This window comes from Haemaphysalis longicornis, unplaced genomic scaffold (genome assembly GCF_048455015.1).
Source record: "Haemaphysalis longicornis isolate Haplotype H1 unplaced genomic scaffold, Haemaphysalis longicornis Haplotype H1 scaffold_7, whole genome shotgun sequence".
Classification (NCBI taxonomy): Eukaryota; Metazoa; Arthropoda; class Arachnida; order Ixodida; family Ixodidae; genus Haemaphysalis; species Haemaphysalis longicornis.
The window spans coordinates 100,128,044-100,150,027 of NW_027526422.1; the positions used below are offsets into that span (position 1 = coordinate 100,128,044).

At 46.2% G+C, this 21,984-nt stretch overlaps 1 protein-coding gene across 1 annotated transcript; it reads right to left on the reverse strand.

Annotated features, from left to right (window-relative positions):
* Positions 1 to 1,323: 1,323 nt before the first annotated feature.
* Positions 1,324 to 19,312, reverse strand: LOC144144688 (monocarboxylate transporter 12-like). The gene is made up of 6 exons (XM_077676219.1): positions 18,320 to 19,312; positions 17,123 to 17,266; positions 16,994 to 17,054; positions 15,885 to 16,673; positions 6,337 to 6,578; positions 1,324 to 1,986 (listed from the first exon to the last, which is right to left on the reverse strand). The coding sequence occupies exons 1-6, from the start codon at positions 18,540 to 18,542 to the stop codon at positions 1,826 to 1,828; spliced, it is 1,620 nt and encodes a 539-aa protein (XP_077532345.1). The 5' UTR covers positions 18,543 to 19,312; the 3' UTR covers positions 1,324 to 1,825.
* Between the last annotated feature and the right edge of the window lie 2,672 nt (positions 19,313 to 21,984).

The following is a 21,984-nucleotide window of genomic DNA, read 5'->3' on the forward strand; positions in this document are numbered from 1 at the left end:
TATCGCGTCCAGGCTGATGCAACTACTGGAGATATCGAACTTCAGGAGACCGGTAGCTCCTTCGAGGACCTTGAGAACACGCTTAAAGCTACTGTAGGTCCCTTTGTCGATTGTTACCTTCGTCAACAGCAAATGGTCGAAAGCGAATGGCTTCCTTGTTTCAGAGAGATCCGAGGCGGCTAACAGAGAATCTTGGGGAAGATAGGAAAATATTTCTAGAACCAGCTCCGATGGAAGATAACCGAATTCCATGACAATTTTGTATACTTGCTTGTTCTTCTTCTGGCTGCTAAGCTACGGTTCAGCACCATTCACTTCGTGGCGGTGCTGGTACCAGTCAGATGGCTCTTACCCACCGTACCCACAAGGGTCGGTTTAACCACGGCAGAAGCGTTGATTGTGCTCCTGTTGGAGCTGTTGCGGAGTGACCACCTCGTTGCGGTTGAGCCGCCAGGAAAACGCAGCCGTGGGACCCCTGATCAAACGTCTCTTTAATTGTGATGACTGACTAATGTACAATGATGATGATGCTCGTGCCATAGGTGCCGGGAGCTACTCCTTTCTCTTCTACGCAATTCCCAACAGGAGCTTATAGATGTAACATTCACCGAAGAAAACAGCGGCGTTACATAAAATAAAGCGGACCGCGATGACATCCCGCAGGGGCCAATAAATATTGTTTCCCTATCAGTTCAAGCGGCATGCTGCAGAAATATAAGCTTGAATAAACGTATGCATACCTCTTTTTGTGTATTTAAGATGCGCGGCTCTAAAATGCTGAGTGATGAGCATAAAAGATCCACTGCCATGCTTATACTACATCGAATTTGTCTGCAGAGCCCCGAAAGGACGGGCAGATTGTTATAACATATTGTGGTGTTCTCATCCCTATGAGGTTGAGGAAAAGATTGTCCGGTACCGTGTATCATTACAGCATTATATTGAGAGCAAGCCTGTCTATATTTGCAGTGGTCTGTGTCCCCTGGCGAGGCGGCGCACGTCACCTCTCCATTTTGCAGGATACGTTAGTTATAATCATTGTCATCGTGCCTGCTTTTCATGACCCGTTACAGCTATTATTATGGTGCTGTTAAAAAACGGTCCTATTAGATTTCAATAAGACGCACTTTTATGTCCGAACATGCTGAGAACTAATGAGTTATTCATTCTATATATTTCTACCCCGCCGACACCCACGATCAGAGCTCATGCCGTGGGAGCACTGACTCCAACGGGTTCGTTTTTCACGAAGACGAAGAAGGCAAGAGGCGACAGTGCTAAGCATCACAGGCAGTGTTTATTGCACGTTAAATCGAAGATACTGCATACAGACTAATCGTTGGTCAAACAGTAGCTGTGGAGCGAGGCGTTCAACAACGCTGCAAAAATCACAATGGTTTGACTGGGTTGTATTATGTATGAGAAGGAGTGTTCCGTCACGTGTGGGTGCGACTGAAGCTCGGGGGCCGCGGCCCAGACAGGAGCTCGTATAATGAACACGCAGCCCGCACAGCCTTTCTCAATAGGAGCATGTCTTTCCTTGTCCTCAGAATTCTCGCTAGACGTCACCACAGGTGTCCATGAACGCTGTCGAGAACCTGCCTGAGGATGGGCGCCCCTGTCGCCATAATGAACCCGTCTCAAATGGAATGGATGGGCGGTTTTTACAACGCGCATGAGCAAGGGTCGTTGCGTAACAGCGTCCGTATAGGAAAGCCAGCTAAATGGGACTCGTGGAAGTGCCACGATCCCCACAGATCGAATCTGTAATCACTGCGCGCCTCGTGTGACTGTACCTGTTCTCCCCTATGGCGCTGCACACCTCCTAAGCGACCTCATATGACTGTTCCGGTTCTTCCCGAACTCTTCTGGACCCCCACCACTTCAGAAGGCACTCCACGGTCCAAACAAGGCCCATAGCGAAGCACGATGTCCCAGCAAGCACATAGAGGCCGGTATACGACTCCCCTCTATCTCGGTAGTAACCTGTATAAGGGAAGCAAATGACACTATAGTTAGGAAGTTATGCAATCAACAATCGCCTGCAGAAAGCATAGCTGCGGGGCCGGCCGTATATGGTTTCATTGCATAAATGCAGTGTGCACTTAGCTCACCGTCAATTGAGCGCATTTACGAACGTGAACTTGCGGATTAATCCCTGGAAACACATCAAAACATCTTCCAGGCTAGAAACGCGGAAGACCTCATGTTAGAGTCCACTCGGTTTCATTGCCCTCCGGCTTTGCCCACCGCCATCGGCTCGACATACGCAATGCGTGCCTTTGCACTAATGTGTCGTCTGTCACTATTCTCGTGGTTATCAGTCACCGGTGCAAGCAACAGAAAAAAGGAGTGGGCGTAGCTGCTTTGTGTTGTAATTTTCAGAGGTAGCGCTTGACGAGAAAGCACGATGTTTTGCAATTATTGGATTTTCACGCGCATAATAATAACGGCTTTTTATTGACGTTATAGCGAGTTGGTCATTGAGCTCGCTATACTTGAAGTATTTGTCAGCTGGTATGGTACTTTGTAACTCTGGCGCTTTAATTTCTACTGCTAGGGCTTCTGGGTTGCGGTGACATCGTTAAGTCATTGTTCATGTCTTTTGAGCCCGTTTGCGTTTTTTTTCGTCCGTACATCCCGGGCCTTGCAGTTTCCGTCTGTGCCATGTGTCGACTCAACACTTGACCTCATTACGCGGTGCGAGAAGACTAAACGATTTGTTGTGTTCTAGTCGGGCCTGCTATGTTTTCACCCCGGCAATGACAATAAATAGACAACGGGCGTTTAGTTGTAAATGCACACTTCAAGCGACCATTTGTTGAGAAAATCATTCAGTCGCTCGAGCAAGCGATTCATTCATCAAACCAGTAAAATATTTTTAATCGGCATAAAATGCGTGCAGGCTTGTTCTATACTTATTCTTGCTGCATAAACCGCATCCGCTTTTAGCCAAATTTAAAAAAGGGCAACTGCAATGACATGGCCAAGCTAGAATCAAACGCACAAGAAGTTCCGTGCGAGCACATTCTCGCGCTTACTTAAAGGGCCAGTATAATCTTTAATGTCCGAGAGACGCAAATCTTTGCAGTCTAGACTCGATGTTCAGTATATTTACTAAAGCCCATCGTCCACCAAAACGATACGTGTATGTATCAATTTGAAGATGCGTCATGGTGTGAGGGGCTGCAACAGGTTTCTTTCTGGAGAGAGGAAAGAGTCGATATAAATGTCGTTTCGTGTAGACAAATACGAGTTTGGTTAGTGATATTAAGAAGACTGCCGTGTTCCAACAATACTGATACAAATTTTTCGAAAATCTCATGAAAATAACCGTAATGTTAAAGAAAACATGTGGCAGTGGGGACTTTGAAACTACTTTCCCTCGATATCTCTATGACGTCACAGCATCTTGTTTGTTCGATTGGCAGCCGCCGACTTGAGCCACTAACACGAAACAGCACTGGTACTTGTGGTGGGGCCTCTACTAACGCTCGACGTATCACTTGAAAGCTAACGTGCAGCTAACCAGGGTTTTCAGTGCGGGCCCAGATCCCTTCACTTCTGCCCATATTGCGTCACTGCAGCGCGAGATGTCAAGGTTTCCAAGGTTTTTTGAGTTCCTAAAATTGAAAAAACGTCTTTCGTAGCCAGAATTAAGCTGAAAGATTTACCGAAGGTTAGTTCTGTCAAACTGGGATAATTTGTACGTGGTCTTCATGGCGCCTTTAACATCGGTTTAATTCCCCTCTGAATAGATCAATGAACGGCTTCGTCGACAAGGAGGTCGTAGGCCTTGGTTGGGATTCGGGTTAGGGAGAGAACAAATAAGTGTAGTTTATGGTGCTTAAATCACTGTCCAACGTTCAAGTCATAGTTTCAGCTCTGCTCCTAGGTCTGTGTCGGGTCGCACGCAGTCGAAGCACACATCACACTATCTTCAACAGGTCACGCACAATCACGTAGTTTGTCACACACTCAAAGGGGGGAGGGTCCAATTGGAGCATTTTTAGGTGATCATGCTCTGAAGATAGCGGTGTGGATTTCTCTAACAGGGTATTACGTCCTTCCGATAAAGTTGGGGCACCTCCAGGTAAGGTGACACAAATTCGGAATGGCTCCAGTCTCACAAAATGGGCAGAAGACTGGCCAAGTGACGTTAGGAAAGTGTAATTTTTTCTGAGGATATCTGACGTGTGTAGGCTGCGTTCGCGCAGGGTCTATTTGCTAACAATTCACCTGATCTTGAGAGTCAACTTGAGGGGTAAAAAGCCAAGTGGAGACGCGTGGTGAAGTCGTCTACGTCTCTGGGTGTGAAGTTGGCGACACTGTTGGTACCAGGAAAAAGAGGGTTTCTTTTCGTACGAATCTGGGTCAGTGGAAGGTGATGGAGAGTGAAGGCTCTCCCAGGCACTCTCCTGTGTCTCTTGATTCCCAACAGCACTGGTTGAATGGCCAGGTGTCCAAGCCACTCTATGTTGTAAATATTTTTCTTAGTGTTTTAATTAGTGAAGAAATTCAATTAGCAACGACATTATGAGTGTAAGATTTGCTCATCCCTTCCAAGGCCACGTGGGAATCGGTGAGGATCCCAGAAGGCGCGGAACCATGAGCACTGAGTTGGGATTCCTGCTCCTTACATCTTTCCAGGGCAAAGAGAGTGCCAAGCAGCCCCTCTCCTTCTATTAACACAATGATTCAGCATGCGATTCGAGCCATTGAGAAATGGATGGTCGGGGAAGCGTCATGCTACGCCGGTCTCGCTACCCTCATTGAAAAAATGTCGACCTTACCTTGCAAGCGTTCCGCACTTAGTTTGCTCATAAGTCGCTCACCGACCTTGAATCGAATGCGGAGAATCGGCCGCTTGCGCATAATTCCAACGACTGGCCTTTCTCGGGGGGGAAGCGGAGAAAAGAAGAGTGTAACTCTCACCGGCTAGGAAGTTAGTCCCCTTTTTTGTAGCTTAAAGCGTAAATGAGTAATTGCAAGTCTAAATAGGTGCCATTCATGGACTTTTAACAACGGAGCTGTTGTTGAAGCCGTAAGTTCGCCGTTGCAGGAAAAATAATATGGAGAAAATGCCAAGCGCTCGTGAGCGCGCGTTTCGCGGTGACCGCCGAGCATCCTCGACACATGCAGTGGCTCTTATAAAAAAACTGGCAAAACCACGAGGAGAGACAAAATGGTGAGCGCACGTGAGCGCGTGCCTCGCGGCGACTGCCGAGGCCCCGGCTCGTGCACTGGCTTTAGCTGAGAAAACCTCCAGCGCTAATGCTATAGATGAAAAACCCTGCTTTGGACAGGCCACCGCGGCCGCCTCCTTCTGTAGGAGCCATCATTAATAATAGGAAACATCGCTACGATTGCGCAATCTTTTTCGATACGACTTGCAGATCCCGCCACGGTTGCCTCGAGTTGATGAAGAGCTGGTGGAAATCTACAATGCTAAAGAAGACTTTGCATTCACCACTCACCCAGAAGAAGACGACGACCTCTTCGATGTATATGACGACGATTACTAGCACCAGAACTATGCAAATAAACAATGATAGTGATACTCAACTATGTGACCGGCAATGTTCACCTACAACAGCTCCGCCATTCAAGTCTTGCGCGTGAGTGCAAGCTTCCTGAATTTTTTTATTTCGATTTTTGTCGGAGGCTGCAGTTGTAGCAGGGAAAAAGAATGAGTCCGATTTAGTCAGCTTTCGCTGTCCGATTCTATCGTGCAAAGAGTAAGCCCGTTTGCCAGTCGCGTTTTTATCTTTATTCCAATTTTCTCCCAGGTCAATGTTGCTCACGGAGTAAAAGTGCTTCGCTTTTTCTCGGTGAACGGTCGCTGAACTCTTGGGCATCGTCGATACTGACGGTTCAGAGTACAATTCCTCCTCTCTGGAAGCTTGCACCGGGGGAAGCGAAGTCGCCATTGTAGACCCGGCGGCCGCGTCAGCAGCTTCCTCAACAGTATCTGCGACCGCAGGCTGTGGCTTTGTTGGTGGCAGGGCGACACTGGAGACTTCGGCCTAACATCTTTCGCGACACTTGTTAGAACCTTTCGCGAATACTTACTACTCCTAGGCTCAATAGTCGCTTTGGGTGGTCAGCACACGCGAATGAAACTGCGTGGTCAGTTGGTGCCGGCGAGAAAGCAGGTTTTGCCCTTCGAATAAAAAAACTCCCGAACACCGTGCGAAGGTGGATCGCGGAGCTCGCCCCCACCGAGCTAAATGGTCATTCCTAACATACGTTTAAATATACTGCGCATGGTAGTTTTCGTTTTAACCAACGCCAGAAGCCCACTTCTTTCACAAACGCGACACGAACGCTACTTACCAATGAGAAGCGGCCTTGGAAAAGCCACGAGGGCACAGGCCAGTGAGTGGAAACTGGAGGCCAGTGGCAGGTTCCACAACCCCAGGTACTCGACTGTGATGACCGAGGTGAGCATCTGGATACTTCCGCTGGCAATGCAGTACAGTACCGCGACCATAGCGAGCAGAACCATTGATTTTGCGTGTATGAGGCCCACCCATGACGCTGCCATCAGCAGGAAGGATATCGCCATCATGTCCCTCCTGCACCACAGGTAAAGGAGCAACAGAGCGGAGTTTCCACATGTCGCACGTGCATGACGAAGTCCTTCTTCCACACCCTGTATCGTAACTGAATGTAAAGGGCGCTAATGTTTCTAGTATTATTTGCATTAATTTTTATTTATCTATTTATTTATTCATTTATTTATTTATTTGTATGTTTGTTTGTTTGTACAATCAGTTTTTCTCTGACATTTGCGTATTTCTTGATAGTGGTCGAGCCACTGCTATATGCGATATCGGGAAAGTCGCGATAAAGTCCCGGCTATCCTAACCTGTCCCTGGTTATCCTAACTTGACTGGGGCAGATCTTATAAAACTTCAGCCGCCTTTTTTTTCTTACATCTAGCGATTCCCACTCCAAGGACTGCTTTAAACTCGTCATACTTCGGCGTCTCGCGTAATTTTCAGAAACATAACGTGCTGTCAGGTTCTGAACGTTTTCTAATTTAGTTTTATCCCTTGCCGCAGGGGAACCTCACACAGTGCATGAATATTCCATCAATTATCTGACATAGATTTTATATAATAGCTCGCGTGAACTTCGGGGAAACCTTCTTGTGTATCTACGCAGGACAGCCAACTTATGACAGGCTTTTGAAGTTATCAAATCTACATGTAGGTGCTAGTGCAAAGTCGGTATAAGGAACACAAGTAGATAGTTGAATTCCCTAACAGTCTGCAACGTGTACCCGATGAAAGCAAAAACTTTTTTCAAGGGACATTTTTTCTTTGTAAAACAAATGCGAGAAGTTTTTCCACGTTTAAAGTCATGAGCTACTTTTGACGCCACAGCTTACGTTATCTAAATCACGTTGTAAACACGGCTGTCCTCCACCCCTTCCACGTCTCGGTATACTAAACAATCGTCTGCGAATAAACGCATGGTGTAGCCGATGTTTGACATCATTTATATAAATAAAATCCCCAGAGACCTTACGACGGATTACTGCGGGACATCTCATGTAACATCAAAGACATTCCAGTGTGCCCTAATTGTAGTAACAAACATAGACCTTAAAGTGAAGTATTCTTCAAATTAAATACTAACTTATTCATTTATGTTCAAATACAGCATTTTGTGCGACAGCTACACATGACACACCGAGTCGAAGGTTATTATCAAATCTATAACAACACAGTGTATCACAGAATTGCTGTCCACAGTTTCGGTCACTTCATGAAGATATTCCGTCAATTCAGTTACGCAATATACACTTTGCCTAAAGCCGTGCAGATTGGTATTGACCCATGAATGGGATTTTTGCAGTTTCATTATGTGTCAGTACAAAATATTACTAAGATTTTGCAATCAAGGCTCGTCATAGAGATTGGCCTTTAGTTAATTAGCGAACCTCGTGGTGCCTATTTGTGAATTATGACAACAGCGACCATCCTCCACTCAGCCGGAGGGGAACATGTGACTAACTATTTTGTAAAAAAATACAGCCTAGAGAGACGAAGCTGATGGTGCACACAACTTTAGCATCCTGCTCAGTAAGCCATCAAGACCTTCAGCGTTACGCTAATTCTATGTTTGTATAAGTACTGTTATTACGTGCTCATCTACTCGGTCTTGCTCCATGGCAGCGATGTCCCTCGCTGCTAGGCCTGATGAGGTGGTAAGAGTTGTAGAGGTGAGAAAATACAGCTATTTTTTTTTTGAACTTAGCTTTTTCAAGATCTTTTAGCACCAATTCTTTGAAACGCTTAAGCGAGGGAGCACGCATATTGTCTTTACCATTCCATTCGATGTAACGCCAAACTTTTTCTTTAATCTTGAGGGAAAGGAATAAAAGTTTTTCTTTGCGAATATCTGCGTTCACCAACTTATTAACAGCCTGCACTTAGCAAAATAAAATACCGTTGTTTTTTCTATATTTTTTGTCTTGCAATGAAAATTGAGAGAAGTTCAGCGTTAAACCAAGGCTTACCCTCACCAAGTCATGTTTTCAAAATCCAAACTTTCATGGTAATCCAATACCAAAGGGGGATTTCAGATGACCTTAACCAATGCTCGATGGACACTTAAGATGGTGTGAAAGTGGCTACCCAGGACTACAAGAGAGACGCGAGGGAAGCCTTGGGCGCGGAAATAAGGGAATTGCAATTCAATACGTCCTGCCCGGATCAGCTCCTGGTCTAGATGCAGTCTCTAATAAGGGGCTCAGGAACCGTCACGATAAATCCGTCGCCCAGTTAACAGAGTACCATGGTGGCTATTGGTGAATGGCCACGTTACCTAAGGAGTGGCGTACCGCCAGAATATCCTATATCACAATACCGGGTAAGCCTTTTGCTGTAGAACATTCAGACCAATATACCTTCTATCCTTCTTTGGCAAAGTCCACCAGCGCATTGTCCCGGCTCGGCTTACCGGACGCATCGACCAGACCGCGGAACTACCATGCGAAATCGTAGTCTTTCGCCTTTTTCTATCACTCTGTAATGAATACAGACGACTAAACGAGTCGACAGCAGAGCGCTACTAGTACTGGGCTTACGAAAAGTCTTTGATATGGTAGAACACACGGTCATTATGAATGGTGCAACTTACTCAAGCCGGGTCGCAGGGTCTACCACTATGTTAAGGATTTCCTTGTCGACCCTACCACCACCATCTGTATAGGCCAAAACGAGGGTGTACTGTACGACTTCGCTAGTAGAGGCACTCCTCAAGGCGCAGTCATTTCTGCTCTACTATTCAGCGTAACCCTCCTTTTAATGATCTTAGGAGTAGGAGAAGGAGGAAAAATCAGGAGTAGGAGGAAAAATCTTTGAAGATTTTTCCTCCTACTCTTGCACTGCGGCGGACCTCACAGCGCCACCTCGCCATATGTGAAGGACATCACCCTCTGCGTTACCCGGGTAAATCATGGACGCATTGAGAGCTCCCTCCAAGCAGGAGCAGATGTGGTTTCAGAACAGGCAGCCCTGGCTGGACTCGAGTCCTCACCTATAAAATCCGAATTCTTGGTGTTTGCAACAAATCAAAGGAATGCTATGACGCGTCAAATCAACATTCAAGTGAGAGGACACGTGGTCCAGCGGGTCTCTAAAATTAAACAGAAAGTACGGCCGCGTTCTCTGAGTGACGTCAACACGTGGACATGGCTTGCCGGCACGTTGCAGCCGCCGCGCTCCAGATGCGCGCGTTCAGAGGACTGAAGTACTTAGCCCGTAGGCATGCGGGCAATTACATTTTCGCAAATATAACGTTGGATATCGGATTGACTGATGATCATCTACAATTTTTACATTACAATCACACGCCTAACTACAATAATAAAAAGTTAACATACTAATGATTGTTGGCGTAATTAAAAGTTGGAACACTTTTTCTGCGTCTGCTATGCCCTCTGACCACTTCCCGCAAGACAATTGTACCTCCGAAAGCGTATTTTTAAAATTACTTTGGCTTCCCTGAAACACGCTGCATATGAACAAGCTTTTCTACACTATACCCTATATTCGAGCCAGAAAGACTGACCTGGGCAAAATAACGGCATAAAAACAAAGCAGTAAAAACGCTACACAGAGAGGAGAAACAATGCTCAAGGACAGCAACTTGTCTTACAATACTTTTTATTGGAAACTGCCATTAAAAACCCTTTCTATCGACACGCCGCACGCTTCGACCCAGACTTCCAACCATCAGGCCTTGACTTCCACATCACTCAAAAACTGCCGGCCTAATTAGGAAAGTGTGTAGAGCTGCCCCGCAACTCCTACAACGCGTCCACTGACAGGCTTAACCAACCGGGAATGTACCACACAACTGAAGATGCCATGCAAGCACTTCACAGAGAGGGAGAGGATGATTATAGCTGATACGGGTGGGGCAGCAAAGCAGCACACTCTAGAAGTGTTGCCTCCCTCTGTTGATATACGGAAGCAAATAATAGGGGTTTTAACAAGGCACATGCATCTAAAGTTCACAATTCGATATGGCGCCAAGCAATAGCACAAACCCAACCTCTCTCAAGGCAGCTACCAAACAGTTCATGGGTAGCGTAGTTTGACGCAGCCGAGTAAAGACATCATGGAGGAAACGTTATTCGAGTCACCGTTAAAAAAAGCACTGCTCTGTTTCGCACCCTCGAAGCCATAGCCACCTTACCATTCTGGCACAAGAGGCGCCAATGGCCTTAGTCCTTACATAGGTCTATTTTAGCATTTATAATGTCAGACGTGAAAACGACCCTTCAAAAATTTTCCCTCGGACATCTCTCATCCACTGCAATCCCAAGCAAGATACACCACAGGTTCAGTAAAGTTTATATGCGGCCCACCCCACCTTATCTGGGAGGGGAACGAGAACACAAACGTAATGAATAAGGAACTCACAGATCGAGCCGGCGTAGCTGTCGTTCCTCTTTGACAACGTATAGGTACGAGCTAGTTGGTACTTTATTGTAACGCCGTTAAGCGCATCAAAGAAAACGCAGGACGAGGGAGACAAGGACCAGCCTCCTCGTCCTGAGTTTGCTGCGCTTAACGAAGTTATATCGTTCCTCATCACGGGGCCCGCTCCAGGCTGAATAATGCTCGACAGCCTGTCACGCCGACAATTCCTCCTCAACATACACCACTTACTACACGCTGAAAAAGATTTTTCCAGGTACAGTAGACTCTCTTTAAACGGAACTTCAAGGGACCCCAACAATTAGTTCTGTTTAGCAGGAGTTCCCTTTACTGAGAGAGATGTGCGAAGGTGCAAATTTAAGTGCGTACACACTACTCTTAAAGGGACACTGAAGTGAATTTGTCAAGCTCCCGGTTTTGCTTGCACTGCGTAGACTGGCTCAAATTACCACACTTTTGATCGTTTATTCGGTTGATAAGTCGGTAATTATTTTGTAAAGCGGGAAAGAAGAAAAGCTAACATGCGCGGTCTGTGGCGGCCGCACCAACTAAAGGCTGGGACGTCGGGAGGAGGTAGCACCATGATTGGACGATGTCCAAGGTTAGCATTCAAAAAGTTTCGGTTTCGGTTCTGTAAAACAACATGCTTGACATCGGACGGCAGCGTTGGATGGGCATTCTGGATAGCTCAGTAATCGTCGTACCGCGCTTCTGTCATATTGTCGGTTGTAATATGGCTAAGAAAAGCCTCCCAGGACGGATTGGCATCGTAGAAATCACTAGCCGAGGCCTACGCAGTGGATGAACGCCCTCCGCGTCACTGCAGACGTTCAAATGCCATGAGCTTTTCCCGCATATTCGGAGCTTGCCTCACTCATGCCTTTATTGTAAAAAGCGTGTTCGCACCAGGCCAAGGGTGTGCTGATTCTGGCCTGTGCCCACTGCCCGCAAGCGTTCGGTGCTTGTGGCAACAGCACGCCAACGAGAACTGGCTTGCGCGTCAGTGTTAGTCTGCGCGTGTTCGGCGAACTCGCTCATGGAGCAGTGAACGTTACGGCCCAAAAATGGTGAACTCAGGTTAGAAAACATCGGCCGCAAACGAAAAAATCAACTTACAAAAAAAAAGCACGCAACTTTGGGGATTCGAAGTTGCGACTTGCAAAACAATAATCCTAGCGCCTCAGACAACTCGGCCATAAGCCAGCACTGACGGGATTGGATATATAGGGTATATAATGTACAATTAGTCTACACTTTTATTTAGTTTTAGCATTTCAAGTACTTTAGGTGAATATTTGTTGTATAGCGCTCGCGCAGTAAACGTCCCCCCAAACTTCCACAATATCTCACGTCTAGCAATTGCATTTCCTAGATGGAAAAGCATTCGCAGATGTGTGGTCGTGCTACTGACCGCTGTGCTTGTTCACCAAGCGCAAAAATGTACTTCCGGCTCTCTAGTTTTGCGCTGTACGGTAAAAGTTTCAGTCGATTTTATACCCTTAGTACCTATATTGACTTCGCTGACTCTTCTCCCACCTTCAAGTGGCATTAGGTTTTTCCTACTAGCGTACAGTCAGCGAAGCGTCGCATGTGCACTTGTGCAGCGCTTGCGTGGAGCGACCCGCACTCGGAGCTTGATACAGTGTACAAACTAACAAAGTAAAGAAAGGCACATTCTTCCATTCACAAACGTGTTGTGGCTTAGTTTCAACTGAGCGATCGAATTGCGACGACCCGTCGGCGGCCGGCGGACTAAACGCTGGGCCGACTGACTCGGTCGGAAGGTAGCCGAGCCGTGCACTAGCGCAGACAATTGCCAGCTCATCTCCTCCTGACGTCACACGAAAACGCCAGAGAAAATGGGCGAGGGTGCAGAGAGGAGGACAGCATTTTCGAATTGATTTTTCTACTAAATAAATTCGCGTAAACGCGCTCAGAGTGGTCGAAACATGGCCTATGGAGTCCTGACTACAATTTGCGCTAGTAATGCGGCAATGTTTACAAATCACTTCAGTGTCTCTTTAATGGCATTTCATGGAACGCTAAGCACTATAAGGTGAATGTAGCTGATAGTTTTTCACAAAGCAAGAAAACTACAAGAGGCTTAGGCACAGCATTCACAAAGTTGATTTGGCGACAATGAGTTGCTGTGCACTACAAAATGCATTCATTATTTTTCTTTTAGTCCTTGCAACTGCATCTTCACGGACGCTAGATGCCTCAACTTTCCGAGTGCTTACGAGCCACCTAATTTAGAAGAAGACAACGCGGTAATGAAGCGTGAATAGCACCACGATGGCACGAACGAGACGGCAGGAGCTCAGCCCTGTAACCTCGGCATCTTAAATCGAAACGTAACGAGTCGAACAAGAACTTCGATATAGCATTCTTAGCACTAACACGGCTAACCACTTACGAGACGAGGCTTGCGAGGCAAACAAGGCCAAAAAAATACGGAGGAAAAAAAAAACTAAACAACTGGAACCGTAAAAAGGTGTTTCTCATGCCAATGGGTATCACAAGAAGTTCCAATTATGGTTCCGTTTACACGGTGACGCAGAAATTTTAGTTCCGATTACCGAGAGTTTTTTTTTTTTGCGTTATCTGAATACAAAACCAACCGACTTACAGGCTACTGCTCCGTTTAAGCGGCAATTTCGTTTAAGCGATTTCCGTTTATCGAGATTCTACAGTACAGCGTGCCCCCTTCACCTCTATTCGTTGTAATTCCCTTCATCAGCATGCCCCCTTTGTGGGGGGCGCTCCACACTCCATACGGTCATGCTCCCAAGACATTTTATTTATTTTGTTTATTTTAAATACCTGCAGTGCCCGTTGGACATTTTTGTAGATGGGTTAATTACTAATCACAAAAACAACAAGCAATCACACAAATTCAAGCTAGAGAATGGGAATACAGGTTTGTCTCGGTATTCAGAACACAGCAGAAGATAGCAACAGAAGATAGTTCAAAATATAGCAACAATACATGGTCAACAGCAACAACATCAGACGTTAGCACTCAGGAAACACTTTCAATGGCAGTGAAAACATTCAGTTAGCGCACAATTTCATTTGGGAGCATGTTCGAATTGTTAATTGTAGTGGGAAAGAAGGAATACTTGAATACATTGATGGGACACTAGTGCGGGTTAATTTTTCTAAATTTTGTCTTCGTTCCGACACGTACATCGGCGTTTTTTGGCATTTTTTGTTAATTTCAGTCAATCCTATTTAATGCTATAGAGAAAGTTGAGTATACATATTTTTCTTCGCGAGCATAATGTTTGCCACCCCAAGTTACCGCGGATGACATAGCTTCTTATATCACAGTTGAAGTTACCTGTAACAAATGTAGCTCCATGCTTCTGTACCCTTTCCAACTGTTCTTTCATTTCTGTATACGGGTACAACACTGCGCACGATTATTCTAAAATGGGCCTAAATTTGGTGGAAGAAAGTGTTTCTTTTAGTGATTTGGAGGAATGGTCAAAATTTCTCTGAAAGAAGTACGAGCCGAGAGGCTTTTGCAGCTGTTGCATGAATGTGGTCTGTCCAGTTTAGTTAAATGTTACACCTAGATATTTCACATCTTGTACACTTTGTAATGCGTCATTGTTTTAAAGATAGCTACACTGCAACAGTTTTTCTTATTAGTAAAGGTCACGGGGCTATTTTTAAATTCATCTGCCATTGCGCCCGTCAATCTGAGACTTTGCATAAATCTGCTTGTAATACACGTAAATCACCGACACCCTTCACAGGGTAGTACAAGACGCAATCATCGGCGTACAATATAACATTTAACCTGATGCCATTTGGTAAATCATTGGTAACAATCAAAACAGCAGCGGCCCAAGAACTGATCCCTGGGGCACGCCAGACAGAACTTCAATGGCTGATGATGACGGGCCACTTCTGACTACCCGTTGCTCCCATGCAATAAGCTACTGTTTTAACGAACGAGGAAGGCGGCTAGGGATTTTCAAAAGTGATAATTTAGGCAACAAGAGGTTGTTGTGGCACTACGTGAAACGAATTTTTAAAATAAAAAAATACTGCGTCTGCCTCCAGGCCCTGGTCAAAAGAGAAGGCAACATCATGAATGTACTCCGTTAGTTGTGTAACACACAATAAACCACAGCGAAAATCATGCTGACCTAGCGAAAAGAAATTAATTTCTTCAAGGTGTTTTGCAATAGACGAGTACAAAATATTCTCAAGTGTCTCACAGTAAACTGACGTTAAAGATACTGGTGGATAATTGCATAACTGATTGCATCCTACCTTATCATCATCTGCGAGAAGTGGATGAAGGCGTTGGGTAGCGCTGACGGGATGATGCAAGAAGCCCTGGTCTTAAGAGCCGCCTAATACGCCGCCAGCCTCCGACCGGTGGCCACTTCGCTTCGCTAACCGGTTGCTTGAATGAAGTTCTTTTAAAGGCGGTACCCTTACTTGGGTCACATGAATCCGACATTGGTCTGTCTCTGTTTGTCTGCCTGTCTGTCGCTTGTCCTAACCTGCCAGCTAAAAGTTGAAAGAAACCGTCAAAAAGCCGTACACATAGGCAGAATTTGTCCAAAACTACTAAAACTGATCGCGTAAGTCGCACGTGTCGCCATCATTTAGCGCGAAGGAAACCCCGGGCGCACCAGGGGAAATGTAAGAACGTAACCGAGAGTACGCGCGTTATTTTGGTCAACATGCACATTGGGTTGGTGTTTACCACAGCAAGTGAAAAAACGCCTTAAAACGGCGCAGAGTAGCTCCAGGTCATGTGAAACACAACCAAGCACAAAAAGAACAGAGCTCCCGCTGGGGCTGCTCCAATGTCAACAAGAAACTAACGATAAAGAAAGGCGCGCTGTCACAAAGTGTTGAAAAAACGGAATATAGTGAGTAGACATGAACTTTTGGTACCTTTGGAGAAACTTCCTATCCGATATCTGTCCGGACACAAGTTGCGCGATGAGGTCGCCCACGCCGTTGCAGGAGACCAGTAGTGCAGCCTGCCATTTGGGCAGTCCTTGACCCATGGCGTGATCTGGAAGCGTGACACTGTAAAAGGCGCTTGAGCACGCGTACACAACGGTTGAAAGCGTGATGACGTAAAGGATGGGCCGCTTCAGGAAGCCCATCTCGCGACGGACAACGGACACAGGCGTTTTCTCACTCGCAGAGTTGGCTCTATTTACTTTTCTCCCTTCCCTGTTTCTGGTGTTCATTGAATGTTGACTTGGACAACCTTCTCTTCGCTTATCACCGATGTACTTTTCTTCTGCCTGTGAGCTCGCAGACATCACTCCAAGTGAAGTGTTTCGAGGCGGCATTTCCGTCAGTTCTCTCGTTTCTACTGAGCTATCTGTTACGCTTGTTGAGGGTTCACTGTAGTCCCCTTTGATCAGTTTTTCTTCGCATGCATCGGGCAAAGTGCGGTTCGAAGAAGTAACGTTGCGCTTGCGTTGTACTTTCCCATTTGTGTATTGGCTGACACTTGTTCGGCTGCCGCGAGGCTCAGACTTTCTGACGAGTTCTTCTGGACTTCTCAGAAAGAGACACCCGGCAGCGGCGTTGAGAGTCAAGCCTCCAACGATGATGAAGGTTCCCCGCAATCCGTACTTTTTGTTGAGGCAGATAATGACGGACGGGAACACGAAGGTGGCCAAACTGCGTCCTGTCCAGTTCATCCCACTTGCCGATGCCCGGTACCTGACAACGACAGAAAGTAGAAGTGAGGAACTAAACAAAGGTCGGCCTCATTTCGAGCTATTCATAAGGCCCTTGTAAAATTCGCAACGCCTACAAACCAGGATGGAGGAGACAAGAAACACCACGGAGAAGAGATTGCGCTTTCTGGTGTGCCTTCTCTTCTCTACACTGTCCTCGTTTGTATGCGCTACGAATTTATAACGTTTCCTACAAAAGCGTTCCCAGGAATCCGCACTCGTGCTCTTCACAAGCTGCGCCTCAAAAGACATGCACTTCGCTGTGGCAAGCTGTCTTCTTTTTGTCAGACAAGAAGTACTTACTTTTTGAAGCACGTGTTCAGCGCGTACGCATTGGAAGGAAAAAGTAAACCGATGCCAAGTCCTGCACACAAAGCAGAGAACAATTGGTAGTGGTGCTAAAAATGAAGACGCTCGTTCTGATTGCCTTACCGCCCAGTAAGCCGTAGCAGATTGTTATTCCGGTGACGTCGTAGAATGCAGCACACAGAAGCACTCCGAGTGATGTGAGCAGACATCCCGCCATAGAGACGAAGCGTGGGGAGAACTTCCTCAAAAGCAGTCCGGCCATTACACCTGCGCATTCGCGTTCGCATGCCGAAGTTTAGGCATGTCAATGACTGTATTGTAGTGAGCAGCGCTAGGCAATTCAATTTCTTGGTTTTCTTGTCCGTCCATGAGGTAATACTAAGAGTAATTTGCGCAAAATGATGGGGCGAGCCCGGTGCAATTAAGATACAGGAAGAGTACATCGACCTAGTCAAAAACCTGTGCCGAGGCCTAAGGTTTAGTCGATCTAACCCTGGAACATGGCAAACCGTGTAATGTAGACAGAAGGAAAGAAAAGCTACCGGGGCGCCAAGCTAGGACGCCAGGTTATGCCGTTTGCGGACATACCGCACATTAAGCGCTTGTGTGGGCTTTGTGTTGTGGCCTACGTGCTGTCTCACTTTGTACGACGACGTCACCCTTGATCCACTCGTCGGGCTCCACGTCTTGGAGCTTAGGAAATTAGTTGCGAGCGAAATAAACCATGGCTTCGTCACCTATATACTCGTGGCTTCTAGTCGTGCATGGCCGTCTAGAAATGGCCACCTAGACGTACCCCACTATAGTCATCCACTGCTTCCCTTGGAACTCCCCTGAGGCCTTCAGGAAGACAATTAAGAAAAGAACGAATAGCAAAAATATAGTAATTATAAAAACAACCGAACGGAATCAAAGGCATGTATCTTATAAACAATCCCACCAAATGAAGAAAAAAATAAACGATGCGGCAAAGAGAACGATGGAAACTGAAATAATAAAAACATTGAAAGCGGGCCGGTAATCGTGCGACACCCTGGCTTCGCACAAGAATCGCAAAATTAGCAGATTCAACGCACTGAATTGTTCTACTAGCGAAAATGGGGAGAATTGCGAGATAGGAAATAAAAAGTCGTAGATACGATAATGGAAAAATAAAAATCACAAAAGTTTATTTGTATACAATGAGAAATAGAAGTCGTACTAATGGGTAATTGACCAGGTCTGCACGGACTGGCATTGCATAGAGATTTATAGAGAGTAGATATTTTTTATGACAGCAAGATCAGCCTCGCCGAGCACAGTAGTACTATCTACGCTTACCGGACACATTGATGGCGACTGCCATGAGGTTGAAGGGCCACGATGCCGCTTCTCTCGACGCCGCCATCTCGCTGACTACTGCGACGAAGATGATGCCACCGCAGCCAGTTATAATCGTTGTCCAGAACATGCTCCATGCGCACGCTATGGCTACCACCCAACTTCGCGCTGTATCTTGGTATGGTAGAGCAGGCACATCTCGAAGCCCCGCTGAAGGCGCCATGGAAACCAGCTATCTTTAGGCTGGTAAAGGAGGAACACCCGTCAGAGTTACATAAAAGGTGTAGACTGTTATTTGAACATTGTCTTGAGGACCAAAGACAAAGTACAACACGGAAAGTCAAAGAGGTGTGTTCAGCGATATACGAGAATTCTCAGCGACATACCTGAATAGGGACACAAACGCTGCTGTGGCCAGTGCAGAAGGACAAAAAGTGCATAGTGAGAGTGACAGAGTACGGGCCCGAACACCTACTTTTTTAGGTCACTAACAGCATGTTGTTCAGTAATAAACTTCTCATGCGTAATGAAAGAACAGCCATCAGATTGGGGCGGTGCTCTTGATTTTGAGAACGATAATGATACATTACACTGAAACGTTCAAGCGCAGACGAGGCTTGTAAGAGTACGAATACATGTTAGAGTGCAGTAGGATTTGTTGCATACAAGTAAATTACCTGTCGGGCGTAGATGCGCAGTGCTCAAATAGTGTGCCCTTAATAAAAGGTATCGTACATGTGCAGCAAAGCACACGACTGCATTCCTGTTGCTTATCCAACAGGCGGCATTCCTAGTTCGGCAAAACATGCCCTTGAGCTGTCTCCCACCGCTTATAATTTCCAATGTCAGATTTTCTTCCCATGTGTTATGGGCACAAAGTTGCGCATGTTTTTTTGTTAGGTTTAAAATAGTGACTTTTTTCTATTTGCAGCTTTCCCTGACCATGATACTGCGTTCAGCGTCGACTCTTTTTTCAGCTTTCCCGGACCGTGATATTGCGTTCAGCGTCGACTCTTTTTTCCTCGTTTTTTTAGTTGATCGCGCGTCAAGTAACGCTCGAACGCGGCTTCGAAACAAGGTTTAGCGATAACTTCGTATAAATTCCCGGCCATTAAAGGGACACTGAAGTGATATGTAAACATTGCGGGATTACTAGCGCAAATTGTAGTCCGGAGTCCCCAGGCCATGTTTCGACCACTCTAGGCGCGTTTACGCGATTTTAATTAGTAGAAAAACTAATTCGAAAATGCTGTCCTCCTCTCTTTACGCTCGCCCATTTTCTGTGGCGTTTTCGTGTGACGTCAGGAGGGGATGAGCTGGCAATTGGCTGCGCCACGGCTGCGCTACTGCACGGCTCCCCGGCCGACAGAGTCAGTCGGCCCAGCGTTTCGTCCGCCGGCCGCCGGTGGGCTGTCGCAATCAAGGAGGTTAAAAAAAAATTGCTTGGTCGCAATTCGTTCGCTTAGTTGAAACGAAGCCAGGACACGTCTGTGAATGGAAGAATGTGCCTTTCTTTACTTGGTTTGTTTGTACACTGTATCTAGCTCCAAGTCAAGGTCGCTTCACACAAGCGCACATGCGACGCTTCGCTGACTGGTATGCCAGTAGGAAAATATAAGGCCTCTTGAAGGCGGGAGAAGAGTCAGCGAAGTCAATATAGGTACTAAAGAAATAAAATCGACTGATATTTTTACCGTACAGCGTAAAACTAGGGCGCAGGAAGCACTTTTTTGCGCTGGGCGAACAAGCACTGCGGTCAGCAGCACGACTACGCATCTGCGAACGCTTTTCCGTCTACGAAATGCAATTGCTAGACGTGAGCTACTGTGGAAACTCGGGCGACGCTTACTGCACGATCGCAGTACAACAAATAGTCACCTAAGCTGCTTGAAATGCCAAAACTAAATAAAAGTGTAAAGTGGTTGTACAATATATACCCTATATTAGCATAGCCTCCGCGTCCCGCTTCGTGGCTCAGTGGTCTGGTGCGCTAGGTATGTCGCCGCAAATGTTTTGCCAGTCACGAGTTCGAATCCCCGCGGGTACGTGCTTTTTTTTTTGTAAGTTAACTTTTTTGTTTTCCGCCGATGTTTTCTATATTGAGTTCACCTTTTTTTGGGCCGCAACGTTCATGGCTACACGAACTAGTTCACAACACGCGCGCAGGCTGGCACTGGCGCGCTAGCGAGTTCTCGTTGGCGTGCTGTTGCCATAAGCACCGACTGCTTGCAGGCAGTGGGCACAGGCCAGAATGAACAGACCCTTGGCCTGGTGCGAACACGCTTTTTACGATACAGGCATGAGGGAGGCAAGCTCCAAATATGGGGGAAAAGCGCATGACATTTGAACGTCTGCGGGTACGCGGAGGGCGTTCATGCACTGCGTAGGTCTCGGCTAGTGAATGCTACGACTACAAGCCGTCCTGGGAGGCTTATCTTGTGCATTTTACAGCCGACAACATGGCAGAAGCGCGGTACGATGATTACTGAGATATTGAGAATGCCCATCCAACAACGCCATTGGTTATGTTTTACAGAACCGAAACCGAAACTTGTGTGATTGCTAACCTTGGGCATCGTCCAATCACGGCGCCCCTCCTCCCAACGTCACAGCCTTAGTTGGTGCGGCCGCCGCAAACCGCGCATGGTAGTTTTTCTTCTTTCGCGCTTTGTAAAATAATTACCGATTTGTCAACCGGATAAACGATGAAAAGTGTGCTAATTTGAGTCAGTCTACGCAGTGCAAGCAAAAACGGGAGCTTGACAAATTCACTTCAGTGTCCCTTTAAGGTAGCTTTGGGTCCCACCGATCACACGAAAACGCTGGAAACAATTAACTAGTACAAGCGGTTTCGTTATGAGTGCTTTAAAAGTGTTTAATAGTTTTTTCGTCGAGATATCTGTATCACAAGAACGGGGTGTCGCTCTTGGCAAAAAAATGTGATGATGCTTTTCGCCCTCTCAGCTACTGTCGCAATGTGCGCGGAGAAATAACGTCACGATTTGTTGCGGATGGCTCCTACGCCGGCGAAATTCCCTGCAATACTATTGTCCCAGAAAAGGGACAGTTGACTTTTTTAGAAAGAGACTGGGGCTTGAAATATAAAACCGAAACTTGTATTCCAGTGATAGCAAGGAAGCGATAAGACAGCGGATGTGTTAGTGGTTTATAAAGAACGAAATAAATCGCACCCTTGTAATTACAGGTTGCGACTATCATCAATACTGTTTTTGATAACAATTGTTTTATATGTGGCTAAAAAAATGTATAGAAGCATAATATCGTTGCGCTGCGCTATGGCAAAGGCGAAACGAACCATGGTATATGATGACGAGATGAATTTTAATGAGAAGCCGCCATCTTCGCGGGAGCTCTGCTACGAGCCACCGCGTCATCAGGATCTTTGATCGGCGGCGAGGTTATATGTAACACTGTCTAACTTCCTCTTGTAATATAATTAGTCCTCTCAAAATGGTTTCATCCCGAATACATGCACAGCTCCTGAATTTCTACCCCTAACGTAGGTTATTAACAAAACAACGGGATGACTGCAGTCGTATATTATGACGTAAAAAAGCTTTTGACGCTGTTAATCATCACATTATAGGGCTAAAATACTCAACTCCGGCGTTAGAGCAAAGACAGTTCAAATATTATAAAGTTTT

Coding starts and splice junctions, on each gene's coding strand:
- LOC144144688 (XM_077676219.1), bottom strand. CDS start 18,542: ATGGCGCCTTCAGCGGGGCTTCGAGATGTGCCTGCTCTACCATACCAA. Junction 17,055..17,122: donor CTGCTACGGCTTACTGGGCG/GTAAGGCAATCA, acceptor CTTTGTGTGCAG/GACTTGGCATCGGTTTACTT. Junction 16,674..16,993: donor CTGAACACGTGCTTCAAAAA/GTAAGTACTTCT, acceptor TGTCGTTGTCAG/GTACCGGGCATCGGCAAGTG.